General features: G+C 44.7%; 1 protein-coding gene across 1 annotated transcript in view; it reads left to right on the plus strand.

Moving 5' to 3' along the window:
* The window catches only part of LOC119969163 (serine/threonine-protein kinase 3/4), a 155,179-nt gene that overhangs the window by 36,626 nt on the left and 94,418 nt on the right, over positions 1 to 24,135 (plus strand). The window contains exons 3-7 of the mRNA XM_038802390.1: positions 2,408 to 2,536; positions 5,779 to 5,893; positions 16,603 to 16,767; positions 19,037 to 19,204; positions 21,297 to 21,449. Coding sequence (XP_038658318.1) covers positions 2,408 to 2,536; positions 5,779 to 5,893; positions 16,603 to 16,767; positions 19,037 to 19,204; positions 21,297 to 21,449 — 730 coding nt within the window. The remainder of the gene's footprint in view (positions 1 to 2,407; positions 2,537 to 5,778; positions 5,894 to 16,602; positions 16,768 to 19,036; positions 19,205 to 21,296; positions 21,450 to 24,135) is intronic.

The following is a 24,135-nucleotide window of genomic DNA, read 5'->3' on the forward strand; positions in this document are numbered from 1 at the left end:
TCTCTCCAGGACAGCAATGGAGCAAGCCGTGATTTTGGTCTTCACCAATGGCTGCAACACCAGCTACCTGGAGAAAGAACGACAGACCCCATGGAAGCTCAGGCATTTGCACTGCTGCTCCGGAATTGCTGAGATGCTTATGAAATCAATACCCTAGGTTGGTTCTGTCCCAACCTAGTTACCAGAGTGTTGCCGCTGAAACAAAGGGGCCAAGCATCAATTTTCTACTTCACGGATCTATCCGTGGAACCTGTCATGGCCTAAGCTCACTACAAAACAAACAGGTGAGGGAGTTTCCATGGCTTTGTATGCTTGACAGGGTGTCACGGGCATGGATGTGGTGTCTTGGCAGGTTGTGTCCGAGTGCCTACGGTCTTGCTGTTTATCCTGCAGTGCCATGGGCCATTGTCACGATGAGCAGAAATTCCTTGGTATTAAAATCTTTTGAGTTTGTTGAAATCATTCCATTGAAATCAACCTTTTAATCCCTGCTCTTTGTAACTCATTCAGACCATCAACACAACGGGTCGAAACTGCTAGTGACTTTGCTACGAGACACCGCAACAATATTTAAAGGGGGGGTCACCAGAAGTGACACCCGGTTAAATAATCTTTAAAAAAAAATGCTTTGGCAAATTCGATTGATTTTGAGGAAAGTCTCTTTGCTTCAGGAGAAATTGTGAAATCAATCCATCCACTGTTAAAAGTATTTATTTCTGACTGGTTAGTTCTCCATTTTAATGGACTTGGAGGAAACCACGTTATGAACTCTCCATGATACTGGGCACTTCCTTATTCTTTTGCCATAATCACTGACTCATGGCTGGCCATTGTTGCATTGCGTCAGAAGGGTTAGAAACACCAGAATCATTGCAGGACGATGAATAAAGAGCAGGAGTGAGTGGGCCTAGCTCTTTCAAAGGGCTAACACGTGTGCGATGGGCTGAATGCCCTCCTTCATTGTAGTAGAACAACTATCTTTACTGGGCAATCTCCCATAAACGTTTTTATTTTGAGTGTAAAGCAATCACACGAGTCGTTTCCAATGTGTTTTGGATCATTCACTAAACTCGGTACACCTTTTCAAGTTTGATTACAATCATTAATTAACCCCTGTAGCTGCCGTTTAAATATGGAGGCTGAAAGCAATAAATTAACCGTGAAGTCAGGGTTTTCTTGTCATTTTGAATTTACTCGTTTCTCACAAATCACAATGATTCTGGTGGAAGTCGCCGGTGACTCAGAGCGAATGGAAAAGGTGCTTGCTGCTGGTCAGTCGTGAGCTGGTCAATTTCAAAATTCCTGAATTGGGCATTTCAGGTATCCTTAATGAGCACAGTAAGAAGTCTTACAACACCAGGTTAAAGTCCAACAGGTTTGTTTCAAACACTAGCTTTCAACGCACTTCACCTGAGGAAGGAGCAGTGCTCCGAAAGCTAGTGTTTGAAACAAACCTGTTGGACTTTAACCTGGTGTTGTAAGACATCTCACTGTGCTCACCCCAGTCCAACGCCGGCATCTCCACATCATGGCTACCTTAATGAGACAGTGAGACAAATACATTAAAAGCAACTTAAGTATCAGCAATGTATTATTTAATTCAACCTCCAGTACCTGTCATGTGCTACTTATTACCTTTAACACACTTGGATGCACTTAGTGACTTTTAGCGGTACACAGTGGGCCGTGGTAGTTTTATTGTACATTGCCTACAGCAGATGGATCTTGCTAATGCCAATGAGCCCATTATCTGGGGAGTGGGCTCCTCTTGGTTTATTCCATTGTCGATTGCCTGGCATCTTCCCATGTAAACCCAGGCAGTGAATGCGACAAAGCCGCTACCTGGCAGAAGGAGCTTTGCTCGAGGCTGAGGCAGGTTGTTTGCGGTGTTTCCCAGATTATTACAGTGATTACACTTCATTAGCCGTGAAGCCCTGAGGCTGTGAAAGATACTATCTAAATGCAAGTTCTTTCTTTCACAAGTGACCATAAATAATTGCCCATTGAAATGTTAACAACCGTGAGAATATGTATGATGATGACTAGCATAAACCTCCACCAAGTGGCCAGATACAGGGTTCCCCCCCCCCCCCCCCCCCCATGTTTTCACCAAGTGTTTAATTCTGAAGTGAAAGTCAGTCCACGTTTTAAAAGAGAAGAAAATGGAAAGGAGGTTGCATGTAACATTGGCAGCGACCCGACATTCTGTTCTCTGCCCTTGTTTTTATGGCTGAGAACTGGAGGGAAAAAACGAAAGAATAATGCAGTAAAATGGAAAGATCAAAGCCCACAAGAAAGTCTGACCCTAAAGATTCTTACCATCATTCTCTGTTATTTGCAGTCTGGATCGGGCGGCCTGGATATGTAATGCTGGCTGAATGCTAATGGTTTGTGTTTCCTCCCTCAGGTCCTATGGCAGTGTGTTCAAAGCCATTCACAAAGAATCGGGCCAAGTGGTGGCTATCAAGCAGGTCCCGGTGGAGTCAGACTTGCAGGAGATTATCAAAGAGATCTCCATCATGCAGCAGTGTGACAGGTAAGTGTCACCAGTGGCTACAGATCTTGATCGATGTGTTCTTTATTTTTTAAAAACACGCAAGTAATTGTAGTGATGCTGCAGTACCAGAGATCTGAAATGTTGTAGGGTTTGTCAGCTGGAGACACTGGACCCAAGGGAACAAAACAAACATGCATCAAACTCGACTGTGACATTTGTTGTGTCATCCTTATATTTTCGCCATTCTGTGTGACCTATGCTGAATTTGTGGTCTGTTGTTTCCATGACATTTCTTTCACTCTCGGGTGCTGAGCGGTAGTGAATGCATAAAAGGAGCCCAAAGCCAGCAACACCAAGCAGGGAACTCTCCTCTTAAAAAGAAGAATTTCTGGGACTTCCGGTGACATCACGCGAAAGCAAGTCGCGTGAAAAGTGGCTCCCGCCGGGGTCCTTGTTTTTTTAAAAATCCCTTTTGCCCGTTTTTGGGAGACTTTTTGTGTTTAAACCCGGCTGCCCGAACTGGGTAATTGTTACACGACGGAGCTACTTCAAAAATTGCATCGAGAAAGCTCACTGGAAAAATAAAACCCAGGTGAGGGAATCTGAGGGAGGAAATGGTGGAGGAGGACGCGCCTCATCATGGTAGACACATTGGTTGTGGTGATGGTGCAGGAGCTCATAGATCATAAATCATAGAATTTTCAGTGCAGAAGGAGGCCATTCAGCCCCTCGAGTCTGCACCGGCCCTTGGAAAGGTCAGCCTATCGAAGCCCACCGCTCCGCCCTATCCTCGTAACCCAGTAACCCCATCCAACCTTTTTGGACACTAAGGGCAATTTAGCATGGCCAATCCACCTAACCTGCACATCTTTGGATTGTGGGAGGAAACCGGAGCACCCGGAAGAAACCCATGCAGACACTGGGAGAACGTACAGACAGTGACCCAAGCCGGGAATTGAACCTGGGACCCTGGAGCTGTGAAGCAACTGTGCTAACCAGTGTGCTACCGTGCCGCCTTAGCTAGAGAAGGTTGGGAAGCAGATGGACAGTTTGATCGGCAAGGAAATGAGTTGAAGGAGTTCTTCAGAGCCACCATTGGGAGGACATTGGGCCTGATCCAGGAGCAGCTGGGTAAGACTGAAGGAGCAAGGCGCAACGCTTAAGCGCCTGGAGGTGGCCTTGTCGTGGCACATGGGGCAGCTCGCCTCCTTGGAAGCAGAGATACTGCTCGTGACAGAGAGCAACAAAGGTCTGAAGGCAAAAGTTGAGGACTTGGAAAACAGTCGAGTCGATTGAATCTCAGGATGGTGGGGTTGCCGGAGGAAGTGGAGGGCTCGAGGCCAACTGAGTACTTCTCTGAGATGTGTTCTCGGTTGGTGTGGGGGAGGTGAGGTGTTTGCCTCCCAGAGTTGGGTAGAGCCTATCGGGCAGTCCGGCAGAAGCCACGACCGAATGAGCCGCCTCGGGCAGCGATTATTTGCTTCCTTATCTTTTGGCGGAAGGAGCGAGTTCTGGTGTGGGCCTAGAAGAACGGCAATATTGACTAGGACGGACAATGCAGATCTACCAAGACACCGGGACCGAGCTAGCAAAGAGACGTGTGGCCTTAAAGGCTCTATAACAAAGGAGTGTGATTCGGGGAGGTGTATCCAGCAAAATTGCAAGTCACAATGGACTCAAAAGACCAATAGATTGTCATAAACTTTTCAGTGCAGGAGGAGGCCATTTGGCCCATCACGTCTGCACCGGCCCTTGGAAAGAGCACCCCACCTAAGCCCACACCTCCACCCTATCCCTGTAAACCAGTAACTCCACCTAACCTGAGGGCAATTTATCATGGCCCCAATCCACCTAACCTGCACATCTTTGGACAGTGGGAGGAAACCGGAGCACCCGGAGGAAACCCACGCAGACACAGGGAGAACATGCAGACTCCACACAGACAATGACCCAAGCCGGGAATTGAACCTGGGACGTGAAGCATTTGTGCTGACCAGTGTGTAACCGTGCAACTTTGACATGTTGGAGCAGGCAGCAGACTTCATTAAGAGAAAGGATTGGGACTGGTCTGAGGAGTGCCAGGTGACTGGTTTCCACCCCAGACAAGGTGAACGGGATATTTCCAGCCTTTTACAAGAGTCTTTGTAGGTCGGAGCCGTCAGAGACGAGTCAGGCATGGCAGAGTTTTCAGAGGGCCTGCAGTTCACCAAGGAGGGGAGGAATTGCAGGAAGGGCTGGAAGCATTGTTGGGTCTGGAGGCGGAGGTTCGAACAGCATTGGGGTAGATGCAGATGGTGAAGGCACTGGGACGGATGGGTTCCCGGTGGAATTTTACAAGAGGTTTGCGGACCAGCTGGTTGCGTTATCGATAGGGATGTTATATGACTCCCTGGCACAGGGTTCCCTCCCTGAGACGGTTGGGCAGGCATCCATCTCCCTTCTCCTGAAAAAGGATAAGGATCCCGCAGAATGCGGGTCGTATCGCCTGATTTCATTGCTTAATGTAGACGCAAAACTATTGTCCAAGGTTCTGGCACTGTGGCTGGAAATCTGCCTCCCTGAGGTAGATGGGGTGGGTTCGAGAGAAGGGGTGGTGAGTTACGTAGATTAGTTTATTCTTTTTAGTTTCCGGTTGCTGCTGTTTGTATTTTTATATAAAATGACAAAAACTTAATCCAAATATTTTTTAAAAAAAAGTCTGATCCCAAATTTAAAAAAAAACACACCAGCTCCTTACTTTGGAATGTGCACTGCCTCATGTTTGAACAAGTGAGACAGACCAACCCTCGCATTCAGTATCTGCTTGACGCTGTCCTTTTGCTCTGTGCCACTGGAGCAGGACTAAGGCAGGGGAATGTGCGTAGAGCCTCTGCACAGATTGGCTGTTCAGCTTCTGGATTAAATTACCAGGGAAGATACTTGAAGCAGGATACGAACAGGCTTACAATAACTGGATAGCTTTGTTTTTTTAAATAAATTTAGAGTACTCAATTATTATTTTTTCCCAATTAAGGGGCAATTTAGTGTGGACAATCCACCTACCCTGCACATCTTTGGGTTGTGGGGGGTGAGACCCACGCAGACACGGGGAGAATGTGCAAACTCCACACGCACAGTGATCCGGGGCCGGGATCGAAACTGGGTTCTCGTGCTGAGATAGCAGTGCTAACCACTGCACCACCGTGCCGCTGGTGGTTAGATCTCATACGTTTTCCCTGGTTACTAGCTATTTTATTCTGTGTAGAATTCAGGATTTTAACAATCTTTCCTTTGCTTCACAGCCCTCACGTGGTCAAGTACTATGGAAGCTATTTTAAGAACACAGACCTGTGGATAGTCATGGAATACTGTGGAGCTGGTTCAGTATCCGACCTTATTCGAATAAGGAACAAAACGGTAATCCCACATACCCGTCTCTATCCAAGCAAAATCAGAGTTATGTGAGCAGCAGTGTACTAACCCAGGATTATCACATAAGAAGCAAAAGTGGAAAGCAGAAAAAAACAAGAGAAAAGCAAATGGAGCCATAATGCAAAATAAAGCGAAGATGACTAACAAGGTTAAAAAGACAAAAGGACAGACAAAAAGGGAAAGGAGGTGGGGTAGCATTGTTAGTGAAGGAGGAAATCGATGCAATAGTGAGGAAGGATGGTGGCTCGGAAAATCATAATTTGCAATCTGTATTGGTGGAGATAAGAACCACCAAGGGGCAGAAAATGTTGGGGTTGTCTATGGGCCCCAAGCAGTAGTGGAGATGTAAGGGGGTTTAAACAAGAAATCAAGAGATGTATGGAGGAGGAATTGCTGGACTGCTTACGTGATGATTTTCTTTAGATCAATATGTTAAGTAACCGACCAGAGAGCAGGCCATTCTAGACTGGGTGCTGTGCAATGTGAAAGGAATACGAATTTTGTGTATGGAGTCCCTTAGGGAAGAGCGACCATAATATGATAGAATTCTTCATTAAGGTGGAGAGTGAAGTAGTCAAATTTGAAACTAGGGTCCTGAATCTAAATGAAGGGAACTAAGAGGGTATGAGGCGAAGTGGCAATGATGGATTAGGAAATCTTACTTAAGGAATTGACGATGGATAGGCAGTTTTTCATATTTAAAGAATGTGTGCGTGAACGATAACAATTATTCACTCCTGTCTGGTGTAAAAATAAGAAGGAAGGTGGCTCAACCATGGCTTACAAAAGAAATGAGGGAAAATATTGAACCCAAAGAAGAGACAAAAAGCTGCAAGCTTGAGGATTGGGAGCTTTTTAGAATTCAGATTTGATCAAGAGAGGGAAAATAGAGTATGAGAGTGAAATTGAAGGGAACGTGGAAACTGACTGTAAATGCGAAGGGAAAAAGATTAGTAAAGACAAATAGAAGTCAGCGAACGTATCATGAGGAATAAGGAAATGGCAGAATTGAAGATATAAATTGGTTCTGACTTCACAAACGAGCACAAATAACCTCCCAGAAATGTTCGGGAACCAAGGGTCTAGTGAGGGTGGAATTTGTTGGGGGGAAATGTTTTTATTTTTAAATTTTTCATTTTATACAATACAAAATAAACATCTGTGCAAACCAATTTACAAAAACCAAACATTAGAAATGATCCCCAAACACTAACCGCTGCGTCACCGTGCTGCCTAGAATGTTTTGTTTATTAATCTTTCATTATCTTACATAGCAAGGTCATATAGTGTCACATATATTACATAGCGATAAATCAATCCTAATCACAGGGTGTGATCAGTGTATGTGCCTCCTTACTTTCTCCACCCTCCCTCTCCCCTTCCGTTGGTGCTTGCGGTCTCTCTGTTGGCTCCCTCTCCACTTTGCTCTGTTGGCTACAAAGCAGTCCGTGAGAGGGTGAAATTGAAGGAAATCCGCGTTAGTAGGAAAATGGTGTTGGTGAAATTAACGGGGTTAAAGGCTGACTAATCACCAGGGCCTGATAATCTACTTCCTAGAATACTAAAGGAAGTGGTCCTGGAAATATTGGTGCATTGGTGGTCATCTTCCAAAGTTTGATACACTCTGGAGCAGTTCCTACAGATTGGAGGGCGGCAAATGTAACCTCGCTATTTAAAAAGAGAGGGAGAGAAAAAATTGAATAATTACAGATCAGTTTGCCCGACATCAGTAGTGGGGAAGACACTAGAGTCTATTATAAAAGACGTGATAACAGAACATTTGGAAAGCATTACTGGGATTGGACAAAGCCAGCAAGGATTTATGAAGATATAGGGGACTCTCTGGGGACTGCCACAAGCACCCTTTTCCCGTGGTTTCTGTGGCTGTGACTCATCTTTCATTCTCTCACCCTACAGTGTAAATATCTCCCACTTTCTATGCCTTTAAGCTTTGACAAAGGGTCATCTGGACTCAAAACGTTAGCTCTTTTCTCTCCTTACAGACCTGCTGAGACTTTCCAGCATTTTTTGGTTTCAGATTCCAGCATCCGGAGTAATTTGCTTTTATGAAGGTACATCGTGCTTAACAAATCAGTGGAGTTTTTTGAGGATGTAACTGGTAAAATGGATATAGGAGAATCGGTGATGTGGTGTATTTGGACTTTCAGGAGGTTTTTGAGGTTCCTCAAAAGAGGTTCGTGGCAAAATTAAATCACATGGGATAGGGGGTAATGTATTGGCATGGATCGAGAATTGTTTGACATATAAGAAACAGTGTGGGAATAAATTTTTGAGTGGCAGTCAGTGACTAGTGGGGTACCACAGGGATCAATGATTGGGTCCCAGCTATTTAAAATATATATAAATCACCTGAATGAGGGCACCAAATGTAACATTTCCAAGTTTGCTGACAACACAAAGCTGGGCGGAATTGTGAGTTGAAGATGCAAGGAGGCTTCAGGGTGATTTAGACAAGTTAAGTGAGTGGGCAAACACATGGCAGATGCAATACAAAGTGGCTAAATGTGAAGTTATGCACTTCCCAGTGAAAAACAGAAAGGAAGAGTATTATTTAAATAGTGATATACTTGGAAGTGTGGATGTACAAAGAGATCTCAGTGTCCCTGTGCACCACTCAATGAAAGTGGAAAGGCAGGTCCAACAAGCAATTAGGAAGGCAAATGGTATGTAAACATTCATTGCAAGAAGATTTGAGTTCCAAGTAAGGATGTCTTACTGCAGTTATAGAGGGTCTTGGTGAGACCACACCTGGAGTATTACATGTAGTTCTGGTCTTCCTACCTCAGAAAGGCCAGTAAAATGAAGTTGCCATAGTCCCAGATGACCATAGGCTGTATTTTGCCTTTGAGGGGGAGAGCTGGCTGGTGGTCATATTTAATCTGCGGATCACCACACCTCGGGCGAAGGGCAAGGTTGAGAATAACTTCAGCCGATACAGGAATTGAACCCACGCAGTTGGCCTCGCTCTGCATCACAAGCCAACTGTCCGGCCAACTGAGCTAAAGCGGCCTCCTTAAGACAGTATATGCTTGCCATAGAGGAGGTGCAGTGGAAGTTCACTAGGTTGATACCGGGGTTGGCAGGTCTGTCGTATGAAAAGAGATTGGTTCGACTGGGCCTGTATTGACTAGAATTTAGAAGGATGCGAGAAGATCTGCTTGAAAGAAAATTCAAACCGGGCTGGACAGACTAGATGCAGAGAGGATGTTTTCCCTGGTTGGGGAACCAGTGGACACAGTCTCGGGATATGGGGTGAATCATTCAGGACTGAGACGAGGAAACATTTCTTCCCTCAAAGGGCAGCGAACCTGTGGAATTTTTTCCAGCTGCAGAAATTCTACCACGTCGCTCGCCCACATCCTGATGTTCTGCGGCTCCGGGGCCCCTCCAGCACAACAGAATTCGTCTCCGGCTATCAGGGAGGCAAGGTGAAAACATCGGTCTCTCTCCCCACCTGCAATCCCGGATCCTCTGACACCTCAAATATCGACACCTCTGGACTCGCGCTCTCTCTCGCGCTCTCTCTCGCGCTCTCTCTCTCTCTTTCCCCCCCCCCCCCTTAAAGGCATCAAGGGATATGGAGAGAAAGCAGGATTGAGATAGAGGATCAGCCAAGAATGGCAGAGCAGGCTCGAAGGGCTGAATGATCTACTCCTAGTTTCTATGATACGCGGCAGTCCATGCCTTATGTCGGTGGCACCTAGTTATACTCCCACACAACAGGAAACGCACACTCTGTATCCAGTCTATAAAGACCTTTAATCATTTCAAAGACCTCTATTAAGTCACTGTCAAGTTGCCTTTTTTCGAAGGAAAGAAGACCCACCCTGTTGATCCTTTCCAGATACGTATACCCATGCATTTCTGGTTCTTGACTTGCTTCTTTTAATGACCTTGCTAACCTGTGGTGCAACATTAGCGATTGATTCATGTGTACTCCAAGATCCCTTTGTTTGTGTGCCCTGCCTACATTTGCACCTTCCAAGTAATAAGTGACCTCCCTTTTCTTCCTACCAAAATGTACAACACATTTATCTGTGTTGAACTTCATTTGCCAATTATTTGTCCATTCTACAAGTTTATTAATGCCGTCCTTTAATTTGTCTTCAATATTTTATTTTTTTAATAAATTTTTTTATTATTCTTTTTCACATTATCATCCAAATTTAAACCCACCAACAAACGATCAACAATAACAAATACAATGTCAAACCCCTGGTTGTCTTCGGTATTGACTCTCTAACCACCACCTCCACCAATGTTTGGTGTTACCTGCAAATTTAGAAATTGCATTTTTGATTCCAAAGTCTGAATCGTTAATGTAAATTGTGAACCGCAAGGGTCTCAGCACCAATCGTTATTGAACACCACTTCTCACCTTCTGCCACTCTAAAATACCTACCCTTTAATCTCGCGTCTCACTTTTTGTCTCGAAGACAGCTAACAATCTATTCCCCCACTTGTTCCCTGACCAATAGCAGCTGTACCGCGAAAATGACTCTATTTACCTTTAATTAGAGCTTGATTCACGAGATGAAGGCAGCGTACAACTGAGGTATACAATGCTGCAAGGCTCTGTTGAATGAACAGATTTCGACAAAGGTGTTATTGGGGTGCTATATTGGTCTTGGGGAGAAATTAGCTGATTCTCCAGTTCTGAAAGGATGTTGTAAACGGAGTGAATACTGACGCCACTGACTGGCCGATGGTATGTGTGCACATCATGTCACTCCCAAGCCCAGCCCCAATGTTTCATTGAAGTGCAATATGTTGTTGAATCCTATACTTGGCCTTGCTTCAATTCAGTGTTGTCAGTCCATAGCCTGACTGCACCAAATCGCGCAATCACACTTTGTTAATTGTACATGCAATGGAACTAAACATAGCTGACTCTGCACAAGAGTGCTTTCTCGCCTGAAGGGACTGTTAATTTGTTTTGAAATGTAATGGAAGAGCCTCCGAGTTGGCATGCGTGACTGCATCGGATTTCACATTCCACGTAAAGTGTCGGGTAATTACTCTCCTTGCACTTCATGTCGTTGCTGCCGCACGTATTGCTTCACATCACTAAATGCAACTTTGTTTTAAAATGTGGAAAAGGCGCCAGTCCCACATTTATTTTTGTGCGAGGCTTCAAAGGACATTGAGTCAACCACATAATGTGGAATTCGTGCCGAGTGCAAGCCTGACTGGGTAGGTGTGGCAAATGCCCTCGACCGCACAGCAGGAGTGAACCAGATGTACCAGTCCACAAATTATCTGCTTGATCGATATCAGTTTATCATGTTGGAATTTGAGCTTGTGTCCTCTGGATTGCTGGTTGAGCATCAATAATTGCGGCACTAGACATTGTATCTGCTGAGGGTAGAATCACGTTCAGCTGGTCGAGTACTTTCAACACAAAACAGGTTTACCACCTGAGGCTTTAGAACCATAACTGGCATGAGTCATGCCTTAAGGAGAATACGAGAGTGAAAGTTAGTGTAAAAGTGAAAACTCTTATTTGTTTGCCACCTGTTAATTTTTTCTTCTTTGTGTGCGACACAGTGGTTAGCACTGTTACCTCATAGCGCCAGGGATCCAGGTTCGATTCTCATCTTGGGTGACTAGCTTGCACGTTCTCCTGTGTTTGCGTGGGTTTCCTCCTACAGTCCAAAGATGCACAGTTTAGGTCAGGGGTGGGCAAACTACGGCCCGCGGGCCGCATGCGGCTCGCCAAAGGTCTTTATGCGGCCCACCAAGATCAAGTCATTAAAAAAAAAATAATTTTAAAAAAAAAATGTTTTTTAAATTTAAAAAAAAAAAAATTTTTTTTAAAAATAAGGTTAATTGGGGGGGGGGGGGGCTGTTGGGTTACTGGTATAGGGTGGATATGTTGACTTGAGTAGGGTGATCATTGCTCGGCACAACATTGAGGGCCGAAGGGCCTGTTCTGTGCTGTACTGTTCTATGTTCTATATGAGGCGCCCAGAATCATAACCGGGTGAAGCGCCATTTTTGAAAAGTAGAGAAAAAGAGGGCTAAAGGCAGGATGCCGCCGGGGGAAGCGCTGAGGTATATGCCGTACGCTAATTGGTTACAACCGGGACTATTAATTAATATACTATGCGGCCCTTTAAAATTGTGAATTTCTGAATGTGGCCCTTGCACGGAAAAGTTTGCCCACCCCTGGTTTAGGTGGATTGGCCATGCTAAATTGGCCCTCAGTGTCGAGCCATGTGCAGATTGGGTTACAGGGATAGGGCGGGGTGGGCAGGGTAGTGGTGCTGGGCACTGTTCTTTCAGAGGGTTGGTGTGGACTTAATGGGCTGAATAGTTAAAAAGTGTTTAAAAAGTGCCAGTGTGATCTCAGAAGGTCATGTAGAGGCTGTCGGTGTAAAGCAGAATACTGCGGATGCTGGAAATCTGAAATAAAAACACAAAATGCTGGAAATACTCAAACGTTGGACTGCATCTGTAGAGAGAGAAATAGTTAGTGTTTCAGGGCAACTGGGGAAAATAATAGGTTTTAAGGGCGGGTGGGTGAGACAAGGGTAAAAGAAAGATCTGTGAATAGGGTAGAAGACGGAAGAGATTGAATGACAGAAGACTGATTAAAAGTTTTCCAGGACCAAAGGGAATGGTGATGGGTCAAGAAAAGCGAGATGTGTGTGAAGCAGGTTATATTATTTAATTGTTTGTAAAGAGCCAGTAACTAAGTAGGAGTTCTTGTGGAGCAGTAGGTAGTGTCGCTGCCTCTGAGCCACGAGATGCAGGTTCAAGTTCCACTCCAGGACTTGATGTCTAAGGAAGTTTTGTAACGCGGCCAAACAGGGTTGAGTATCAACTTGCCAATCCTTTCAACGTTTGCCAGTGGCAGGCAATAAGAGTGAGAAAGATTTCTGGAAAGAAATTGGAGTCTCTACCATCACTATCATCGCTCCAGGCTATAAGTTAAAAGTGTGTGTTGTCACAGCAGCTCAGACTCTTGGCTCAGTTAGCTGGACGGCTGGTGTGGATCAGGTTGGCGCCAGCAGTACATGTTTCGACCCTCGTTCCAGTTTGGGTGGAGTTGGGACCTGGCTCTTTGCCCTATCTATGGTGGAGGTCATGGCGTGGTGGGCCAGGTCTGCCTTTGGGCAGAGAACTCAATGAGAAGGGACTAAATGTAATGTGAATTCCAGAGTGCCATATTTTAGTGCCGCACTAGTCATGGCCAAGAGTGACATGTGTCAGTCTTACCTGCCACATGGAAAACTGAAAGAAATGCATTTGAAGCTGCAGCATTTTGAGTCTAAAGTGTGATTATTTCTAATTTATGTGGATCAGAAGACAACAACTTAAACCAAAGATTTAAAAAAAAAAAATTTAAAGTACCCAATTATTTTTTTCCAATTAAGGGGCAATTTAGCATGGCCAATCCACCTACCCTGCATATCTTTGGGTTGTGGGGGTGACACCCACGCAGACACGGGGAGAATGTGCAAACTCCACGCGGACAGTGACCCGGGGCCGGGTTCGAACCTGGGTCCTCGTCGCCATGAGGCAGCAGTGCTAACCAGTGGGCCACCATGCTGCCCCAACTGAAAGCAAGATAATAGGGGGGAAAAACATGCAAAGAAAAGGAGACAAAATTAGGGTTACAATCTGAAATTGGGGCACTCGAGTCCAAAAGGCTGCAAAATGGCTGATTGAAAGATGATTTCTCAGGTCATAAAGCCTGTTTGTCCTTTCTTCCGTTATTGCTCTGGGAGGGTTGTAGGGGAGGGCTGGTGGGATGGAATAACACCTAGTGTTTCTCTTATTTCAGTGTTGAAGAAGTTGCAGAATTATAGAAATGCTTTCCTGTGCTCAAATCCAGCCATGCAGGAGAGACACCCTGACTGAAGCCATGCTGGATCCCTTGTACTACACTTTGAAACAAAAGTTATTACAGTAGTTATTAAATGAGGGGACTGAGAAATGACGCAATTTGTACTTGAGCAGATTGATTGATGGGATGTGCACTGCAGTCTATTTCCCCCTCGCTGTTCTGTCCGGAGCTACGATGTATCTGAGGAACAAACCGAGGGCTCCATTTGTTTCTCCCAGCCCGATTGATCAACATGGACAGGAGTGGTGATGTCGACATCCCAGCCCCACGGAAAATGCAGTGGGCACGTCTGACTTGAAAAGCGTTCGATTGCACAGCATTGATATTCCGTGGGATGTGGATGTCGCCAACAAGGCCGGCATCTATTACCCATCCTAATTTCCCTTGCAAAAGAGTTGTTGAGCTGCCTTAAACTGTGCAGTCCCTGTGGTGCTGACACACATACTGTGCTGTTTAGAAGGGAGTTCCGGGATTCTGACCCAGTGATAGTGAAGGAAAAGCGAAGTCAGGATGTGAGGCAGCGGTGCTAGCCACTGTGCCACCGCGCCGTCCTGGCACAAAATAACTTCTCAAAGGCAGTTTTAGGAATGATGGTGATGTGGGAAGGAATGTTGAGGGTTATATTGTAAGATAAAGCTCGACTAAGGGTGAAATTATTTCAGGTTGTTGCTGCTGGTTAAATAGAAAATGTAAGAAGAAATATTGTGTTTGAAACAGGTTTCATATCCGTGCCCCACTTGGGGGCTCAAGGATAACGATGTCATTTTTTAGCCATTGTTCTGAGAGGACTAGAGGTTGTAGTTGCTGAGCTCTGAAGGAAACTAACAATAGCCAATTAGAATCATGGCAACAAAACAGATTGTTTTTTTTCCTACATTGCAACAGTGACTACACAAAAGTACAGCGTTGGAAGCCGCAAAGCATCCTGTTATATAAATAAATGCAAGCTCTTTGTTTCCTTGGTTGGCAAGGATATGTGCTTATAGAACAGATTGGCAGAGAGAACAGAGTCATGGGGAAACCCATGAAGGAGACTCGGTAGATGAGGCATCTGCTGCAGCACAGATGGTACAGTCAGAGAGGAAGCCAGGTAGACCTGCATCTTGCAGTGGGAAATGTGATGGCAATTATTTAGAAGCCAAACCTTATCAAAAGCTTTGAAAGAAGGATTTACTTGTATTTCTAGAATGACTTCCATCGAGTTTTCCAAAATACTCAATAGCCAATGAAGTAGGGTCTTTTCACAGTAACTTCATTGAAGCCTACTAGTGGCAATAAGCGATTATTATTAAGTAATTTTGAAATGGAGTCTCTGTTGTGATGTAGGAAATGCAGCAGCCAACTTGCTGCTCCCACAAGCAACAATGTATTAACGACCAAGTCATCATTTTTTATGGTGTTGATTGAGGGAGACCTATTGTCCAGAGAACTGAGGATAACAATCCTGCTCCTCTTCAAACTAATGACATGGGATCATTTACACCCACCTGAGAAGGCAGACAGTGTTTCAGTTTAATGTCTCATCAAGGAGTTGCGCCTCTGACTGTGCAGACCTCCCTCAGTGCTGAACAGGAGTCTCGGCTTTGAATTGTGCTCAAGCCCTGGAGTGGAGCTTGAACACCCAGCTGCTATGAACCCTGCTGATGTTACCTGCGAGAGTCTCAACCCCAGAGGCTAGCTTGAAACACCACTTCTTAATGGTGTGTTTTTGTTTGGAATGATGTGAAGAACAGTGTATAGCCCCAGAAAGGAACCAGTCCAGTTGTTCTATAAACAATTAACAAAGAATATTTTTTAAAGTAAAATAAAAAAACACAACATAATATATACACAATGATACTTAAGTATATGAATGACTAAACACTGTTATTTGAAGTTCCCAAAATATACCCACATTCCCTGAACTCACTGCGAAACCCCCTTTCCCAAGCAGCATCCAATTTTAGTAACTGTACAGGTCAAATGCAGTTAATAGTTACCACACAATACCGCTTAGGTGACCAAGTCTGGGAAAACGTCTTATCCTGTTTCAGTGGCAGCACAAAACACATGTTTCACACCTTCTCTACTGAGTAGTACTACACTCCTCTAAGCTTCACCCGATGCCTATGTCTGTATTTACATTGTGTATTTAGGTTTGCCCTATGCATTTTTTTTCATGTTTGGAATGATCTGTCTGAACTGTACGCAAAATAGTACTTTTCACTGTACCTCGGTACATGTGACAATAAACAAATCCAATCCAATCTTTTTGAGGAGAATATCTGCAATGTGCAGTGGCTCTAAATGTTAGCTGGAACAGGCCTCCATGGCTCGGTTCATAGACAGAATTGCCCTGTCTGGCTGTTTAGATGGAGAACTAGCCTCCTTCCCCATTGAGGGGACCAGCAGTTATACTGATTGGTCTCTTTGATATTCCCCTCTGTGGATTCTGCTGTCTACCTCGCTCAAACTCCTTGCCTTTAGAGCTGATCATTGTATAACCTCATTATTCTTTGCAAAACAATGTGTCTCATATGGCCATCCGCACTTCAATGTCTCTCGACTCTTGCTAATCTTGTTGCTGGGCAAATTGCATCTCATCATTCCCCCCCAGCACCTGCTGATTTTGTTAGTTTTCTGTTATTTCATTTTCATCTCAAGTTCACTGTTGATCGCGTTAACGTCCCACATTCCTGACAGACTGGAGTCAGAGGCAAGAGTGCCATCCAGCGAGCCACAGCAGACACTTAACACGTGCAGGGCACCCACAAATTATCCACCCAAGTACTTAAAGGAAAAAGGCTGCGATATAAAACAGTTTGTCTTGCCTTTTGTTCAGTTAACAGAGGAAGAGATCGCCACAATTTTACAGTCAACGCTGAAAGGGCTGGAATATCTACACTTCATGAGAAAAATCCACAGGGACATCAAGGCTGGAAACATCTTGCTGAATAACGAGGGACATGCCAAACTGGCTGACTTTGGAGTTGCTGGTCAGCTCACTGTAAGTAATCTCTGAACTGGGCCTTGCTATAGATCAGGTAACAAAAGTAACTCAACAGCTGAAAGATTTTTCTGATGAAGTTATTACTATCTCGAAACATCTTTTCTATTTTACTGGGCCAGTGAATATTACACAAGTCTACCAAGACAAACTATTAAAGATGAACTGACCAGAGTACCTTCATGCCTAAAAGTGCACTGGGACTGTACTTTATTTATTGCATGGGAGGTCCCTGGTAAAGTTAGTGCTGTCAATCTCCAAGATGGTGCGAGTTAGTAATGGGGCCATAATGGTCTGACGATGTTTACTGATAATGTGTAATTTCTTTTAGAGCATTGGGAGACAATTGGCTGAGCAGCTGAGGAGTGTGGGTTGGAAACATTAGCACAGCACGGTAAAATAAAACATTGGATGAACTGAATTGTTTTGTAAAGCATCTATATACTAATATCTAACTACTTAGGTGTAAACACCTAAGTGTAGATCACTTGTGTAGATCAGCCATGATGCAATTGAATAGTCAAACTGGCTCAAAGATCTCAGTAACCTCCTGCTGTTACTGTGCTGGTCATAACATTTGAATTGTCAGTTTTCCTAAAAGGTAGAGGTTCAAGTGCCACAACCGACTTGAGAACATAACCTTGGGGTGACACTTCAGGGCAATGTAGTGTAAGTGTTGTAATGCATGAGTGATTGGAGAGAAGACTTGTGAATGTAGCATACTGGGAGGAGCAGATGACTTTGCACAGTTAATTCCCAAAATTCTCCACCACTGGGGGTTTCTCACATGGATGTATCGTAGATTATTTGAGAAGAGATTGATTTGTGGAATCGGTCAACAGTTCCTAAATTTTTCAGTCATGCAGCCACCAGGATGGTGGTAAGCGAATTAGATGAACTGTGTACTTTGTTGAAGATACACGCTCATACAATTATATGGTTGCAGAATATAGCATTGTATGGTTGTACAGTACCTCACCCAAGTGATTGTCCTTTGAAAGGGTATACGGCGAGGTTGCAGATTGGCCACCCTTTCATTCCTATGTGAGTGTACAGGAGGGCCATTCACCCGTGACTTTAGACATGAATCAACCCTTTCTCCGCGGCTTCTGCTCTTCCATAAAAAACCTGGGAAATGTTCTCCACCCAACCAAAGATAGGTTTAAACTGTAGTTTGTGCAAACTTGACTCCTATCAACTCAGCCGACACACAGCAATGCTCAATCTTTTAATCAGACCCTTGGGTCAATGCCAGTAACTGACAGCATGGACACTGTCTACCAGACTCCTTTGGTGATGAACAGGTTACATTGAACGATGGAGTTAATTAGCAGTCTGTGAATATTGTAAACCTGTTTGACTTTCTGAATATCTATTACCTGATGGGGCTGTTTGGGCTGTCTGCCAACATTCTCCATTTACCCACAAGGTGATATCAGAGCAGATTGTTTTTCAGTCGGGGACCAAAATAAAACTGCAAACTCGGAAAAGAGAAGACCAAGGGACCTTCAAGGTTAGGAAGGCTTTTGATAAGTTAGATGTGGAGAAGATACCTTCACTTGTGGGGCAGTCAAAACTAGAGGGACATAAATATAAAAGTAGTCACTCAAGAATTCAATAGACAATATGGAACTTACTTACACAAGGAATAGTTACACAGATGCATTTAAGACAAGCTCGATAAATACATTAGTGAGAAAGGGATAGAAGGTTACAATGATAGGGCCAGATGGACAAAGGCATGTGGTGCATTTGGGTCAAATGGCCTGTTTCTGTCCTGTGAATTCTGTGCGATTCTATGAATCTGTCCTTGCCCCCTCACACTCTTGCCCTTTCTAACAAAGGTTCACTGAGTAGCAATTGGACACCGAGACTATCACTGATTTCTGTCTGCTTCTCTCACCAGGGAACTGTAGCTAATTGTTGGCCTCTATCACAGCCCCAAATGTACACTGTTGGGCCTCAGTTCTGGACTTAGCGCATTTAATAGGAATCTAGGTTAAATTCAATCCTTTAAAATAATGAACATGTTACTCTCTCACTGATCCATTGTTTCAAAAACATGAGAAAGGTGCACTTGCCTATAGCAGTCCTGCAGGGACTGTGTGTTCTATAACCTGGAATTCACTGCCTAAAAGGGCAATGCAAGCAGATTTAACTTGAAAAAGGAAATTGAACTTGAAAAAGGGAAATAAATTTAGGGCATATGGGTGGGTGTGCAAAACTGAGGTACTATTTTCCCATTGGTAACTTGTCTGTCTGTTCTCAGGATACAATGGCCAAGAGGAACACGGTGATTGGAACTCCGTTCTGGATGGCGCCTGAAGTAATCCAGGAAATAGGTTACAACTGCGTGGCGGACATCTGGTCCTTGGGCATTTCGGCAATAGAAATGGCAGAAGGAAAACCACCGTATGCAGACATTCATCCGATGAGGGCAAGTAGTGGCAAAACATTCACTCACACTGAAGTTTAAGAGCTGCGTAAGCTGCTGTCGTGGCTGAAGCATTCGCAGCCCATCCTGGGAAGTTTGGCTCTAACCGCTCCACTGTTAATTTGACCATGGCTGATTGGATTTGTTTACACTACTGAGCTGACGATGGAGGCGGTGAAGTGGGAAAGATGGTCAGCAATGCTGCAACCTGGCCTCAACTCCACTGGTACAGTTTTGATATTTGGAGAGAGCACAAATGAGAACATCTGTTTCCTCAGCTCATTAGATAGACTCAAGTTGGTAAAAGTGGCCAGTAAGGCCCCAGAGAGAGCTCCTGTTAACATTGCAGTGAAAAGGGAAGCTGTAAAAGTTGGAATTCTGAAATAGAAGGTGCTGAAAATACACCGCAGGTCATTCAGCATCTGTTGACGTGTCAGCCGTGGCTCAGTCTGCAGCACTGCCATTTCGGAGTTAAAAGGTCGTGCATTCCTGTCCCACTCCAGAGACATGAACACAAAAAAGCTAGGCCACCGTGGTAGTGCGTTACTGAGGGACGCCCTGCACCGTTGGGGCTGCTGTTTTTCGATTGAGACTTTAACTGGGGCCCCCATCTTCTCTCTAAGGTGGACGCTAATGACCCCGTGGCACTATTCGGAAGACCATGCCTTGGCAAGCAAATATTCATCCCTCAACATAAAGAAAATGTTCTGGTCGTTATCCCATCGGGATCTTACTGTGTGGAAATCAGTTGCCACATTTTTTTATTTAACAAAATTACTTAGCTGGTTGTAAAGCACTTTGGGACATCTCAAGCTTGTGAAAGGTGCCATTGAAATGCAAGTCTGTCTTTTTGTTTGAATAAGCAGAGAGTAGCTCAACATTTCAGACAAGTACCCCCAGCTTTAATTCTTCAGTCCTGATAAAAGTTAAATACTTGCAGCATAATATTTTCTTGTTACTGAGGCATACTGCCTCTTGTATACCTCCAGCATTTTCTTCCCTTCAATTTTTAAAATTTGTTCTTGGGATGTGAGTGATGCTAGCAAGGCCAACATTTGTGGCCCATTCCTTTTTAAAAAATAAATTTAGAGTACCCAATTATTTTTTCCAATTAAGGGGCAATTTAGCGTGGCCAATCCACCTACCCTGCACATCTTTGGGTTGTGGGAGTGAAACCCACGCAGACACGGGGGGAATGTGCAAACTCTACACGGACAGTGACCTAGGGCCGGGATTCGAACCCAGGTCCTCAGCGTCGTAGGCAGCAATGCTAACCACTGTGTCACCGTGCTGCCCTTGTGGCCCATTCCTAATTGCCCATGAGAAGGTGGCGGCAAAATGCCACCTTGAAGCGCTGCTGTCCCAGTGGCGTAGGTACACCCACAGTGCTGTTAGGGAGGGAGGTCCAGAATTTTGATCCAGTGACAGTGAAGGAACGGTGATATATTTCCAGGTCAGGACGGGAGCTTGCAGGTGGTGGTGATCCCATGCGTCTGCTGCCCTTGTCCTTCTAGATGGTAGAGGACACGAGTTTGAAAGATTTTGTCGAAGGAGCCTTGGTGAGTTGCTGAAGTTCATCTTGTAGACAGTGCACACTGCTGCCATTGTGCACTGGTGGTGGAGGGAATGAATATTTAAGGTGGTGGAATGGAGTGTCAATCAAGCAGGGTGCTTTGTCCTGATGGTTCTGGGGTACTTGAGTGCCACCCTAAACCTTTTTTTAAAACAAAAAGTGCATGGCTTCACACCATACTAGAATTACACTACACATGACACCTGGCACTCTGGCATGGGTTCACACTATTTTCTGAAGTTGTACAAGGATTTACTTGTGTTCAAACATATCACGGGTGCTGTAGGCATCTTCACTATAAATTTTCACAGCATTGGGGCTGCAATTGACATTAAATTATCTTCTCAATGTTACGAATTATAAATACGGCACTAAAATAGCTAGTGACTGAATGCAGCATCAGAGAACTGACCTTTATGATCTTTTACAGTCTCATTTTTATTCAAGCAAGATCAGCTTTGCATATGTAATCAGTCACTTGCAAGTGTCCTGACCTGAATACATTTTCTTTCTATTCTGCAGGCTATTTTCATGATTCCCACGAACCCACCTCCAACATTCCGGAAACCAGAACTCTGGACGGATGAATTTACAGATTTTGTAAAGCAGTGTTTAGTTAAAAATCCAGAGCAAAGGGCTGCTGCCACTCAACTCCTTCAGGTACGTTATAATCTAATATTGATAACATTATAACGGTAAACGTGTTAGCTGTTGTGTAGTCGGTAGCGCCCTGGGTTGTGAATCAGAAAGTTGTGGGCTCATATCCCACTCCAGGGCTTTACCAGGTTTCATTATTCATTACGACATTGATTACATTCCAATCATACTTCATTGGCTGTAAAGCACTTTGGGAAATCCAGTGGTCATGGTAGGCGGTGTAGAAATGAAAGTCTGCCTTTCTTGTTAACAGAATTCAGCAAAGTACAACATAGCAAAAAGTGTTATGTTTAACCAAAATGAAATAAATGGTTGGGTTGAAAGCAGACTTATAATGGAAGTCTTCTGAGGAGATGGTGGCCTAGTGGTATTGTCACTGGATTAGTAATCCAGAGACCCAGGGTACTGCTCTGGGGACCTGGGTTTGAATGCCACCACAGCAGACGGTGAAATTTGAATTCAATAAAAATATGGAATTAATAGTCTAATGAGAACCATTGTCGGTCATCATAAAAATACCCATCTAGTTCACTAATGTCCTTTCATGAAGGAAATGTGCCGTCCTTACCTGGTCTGGCCTACATGTGACTCCAGATCTGCAGCAATGTGGTTGACTCTCAACTGCCTTGAAATTACCAAGACACTTATTAGGGATGGGCAATAAATTCTGGATCCGACAGCGCTGTCCCCATTCCATGACAGTTGCAAAGGTACCTGTCAATGGTAAAGTAAACTGAGAGGGAATGAACAGTAGATTTTGGTTGGAGGAACTCTGGGCATTAGCAGGCTGGGAGAGGCTGTTGAGGTGAATTGGAGTGAAGCAGTAAAATTGATTTTCAGAGGCACTGAGTGTCAGGGAAGATCAAATATTCAATTGGAGCAGAATACTCACTAATCTTTTTCTAATTAAGGGCACTTTATTTTGGCTAATCCACCTACCCTGCACATCTGTGGGTTGTGGGGGTGAAACCCACGTAGATGCAGGGAGAATGTGCAAACTCCGCACAGTCAATGACCCAGGGCCGGGATTGAATGCGGGTCCTCAGCGCCGTAGGCAGCAGTGCTCGCCACTGTGCCCATCTTCCAAGGTTCTATAGACTCTGGAAGAGTTCCTTCAAATTGGAGGGTAGCTAATGTAATCCCTCTGTTGAAAAAGGGAGATGGAGAGAAAACAGGGAATTCTAGACCAGTGAGCCTGACGTGAGTAGTGGGGATAATTCTAGAATTCATTATTTAAGATTTCACAGCAGAGCACTAGGACAACAGTGGCAGGATCGGACAGAGTCAGCATGGATTTATGAAGCGAAATCATGCTTGACCAATCTGGAATTATTCGAGTATATAACTAGTAGAGTTAATAAAGAGGTAGCACAGTGGTTAGCACAGTTGCTTCACAGCTCCAGGGTCCCAGGTTCGATTCCCGGCTTGGGTCACTGTGTGGAGTCTGTACATTCTCCCCGTGTCTGCGTGGATTTCCTCCGGGTGCTCCAGTTTCCTCCCATAGTCTAAATATGTGGGGGTGAGGTGGATTAGCCATGCTAAATTGTCCTTTGTGTCCAAAAAGGATAAGTGGGGTTACGGGAATAGGGTGGAGGCATGGGTTTGAGTAGGGTGCTCTTTCCAAGGGCCGGTGCGGACTCGATGGGCCGAATGGCCTCCGTCTACAGTATGATTCTATAAGGGCAGCCAGTGGATGTGGTTTATTTGGACTTTCAGAAGGCTTTTGACAAAGTTCCACATAAGAGGTTCGTGTGTAAAGTTAAAGTGCATGGGATTAGGGAAAGAAAACTGGTTGGCGGACAAGATAAGTGGGTCTTTTTCCAAATTGGCAGGCAGTGACTAGTGGGGTACCACAGGGATGGGTGCTGGGACCCCAGCTATTCACCATATATATATATATATATATATATTAGGGATTTAGATGAGGGAATGAAATATCAAAAGTCAATTTGCAAATGACACAAAGCTGGGTGGAGAGAGCTGTGAAGAGGATGCAGACATCCTTCAGTATGATTTGGCAAGTTGAGCGCGTGGGCAAATGAATGACAGATGCAGTATAATATGGATAAATGTGAGGTTATCCACTTTGGTAGTAAAAAGGGGAAGGCAGATTATCACCTGAATGACCATAAATTAGGAGAGGGGAATGTGCAACGAGACCTGGATGTCCTCGTACATCAGCCGCTGAAGGTAAGCATGCAGGTGCAGCAGGCGGTACAGAAGGCTTTCCTAGCGAGAGGATTCGATTATAAGAGCAGGGATGTCTTGCTGCAATTATACAGGGTCTTGGTGAGGCCACACCTGGAATATTGTGTGCAGTTAACATTTCCTTATCTGTGGAAAGATGTTCTAGCTCTGGAGGGAGTGCAGAGAAGGTTTAACAGACTGGGATGGCAGGACTGACATATGAGTCGGTTAGGACTGTATTTGCCTGAGTTCAGAAGAATGTGGGGGGATCTCATAGAAACCAGGATTAGACAGGGTAGATGCAAGAAGGATGTTCCCGATGGTGGGGGTGTCCAGAGCCAGGGGTCACAGTCTGAGGATATAGGGTAGACCATATAGGACAGAGATGAGGAGAAATGTTTTCACCCAGAGAGCGGGTTGGCCTGTGAAATTTGCTACCACAGAAAGTAGGGGGGGGGGGAGAGGGGAGGGGAGAGGGAGGGAGAGGGGAGAGAGGGAGGGAGAGGGAGAGGGAGGG

This window comes from Scyliorhinus canicula, chromosome 7 (assembly GCF_902713615.1).
Source record: "Scyliorhinus canicula chromosome 7, sScyCan1.1, whole genome shotgun sequence".
NCBI classification, from domain to species: domain Eukaryota; kingdom Metazoa; phylum Chordata; class Chondrichthyes; order Carcharhiniformes; family Scyliorhinidae; genus Scyliorhinus; species Scyliorhinus canicula.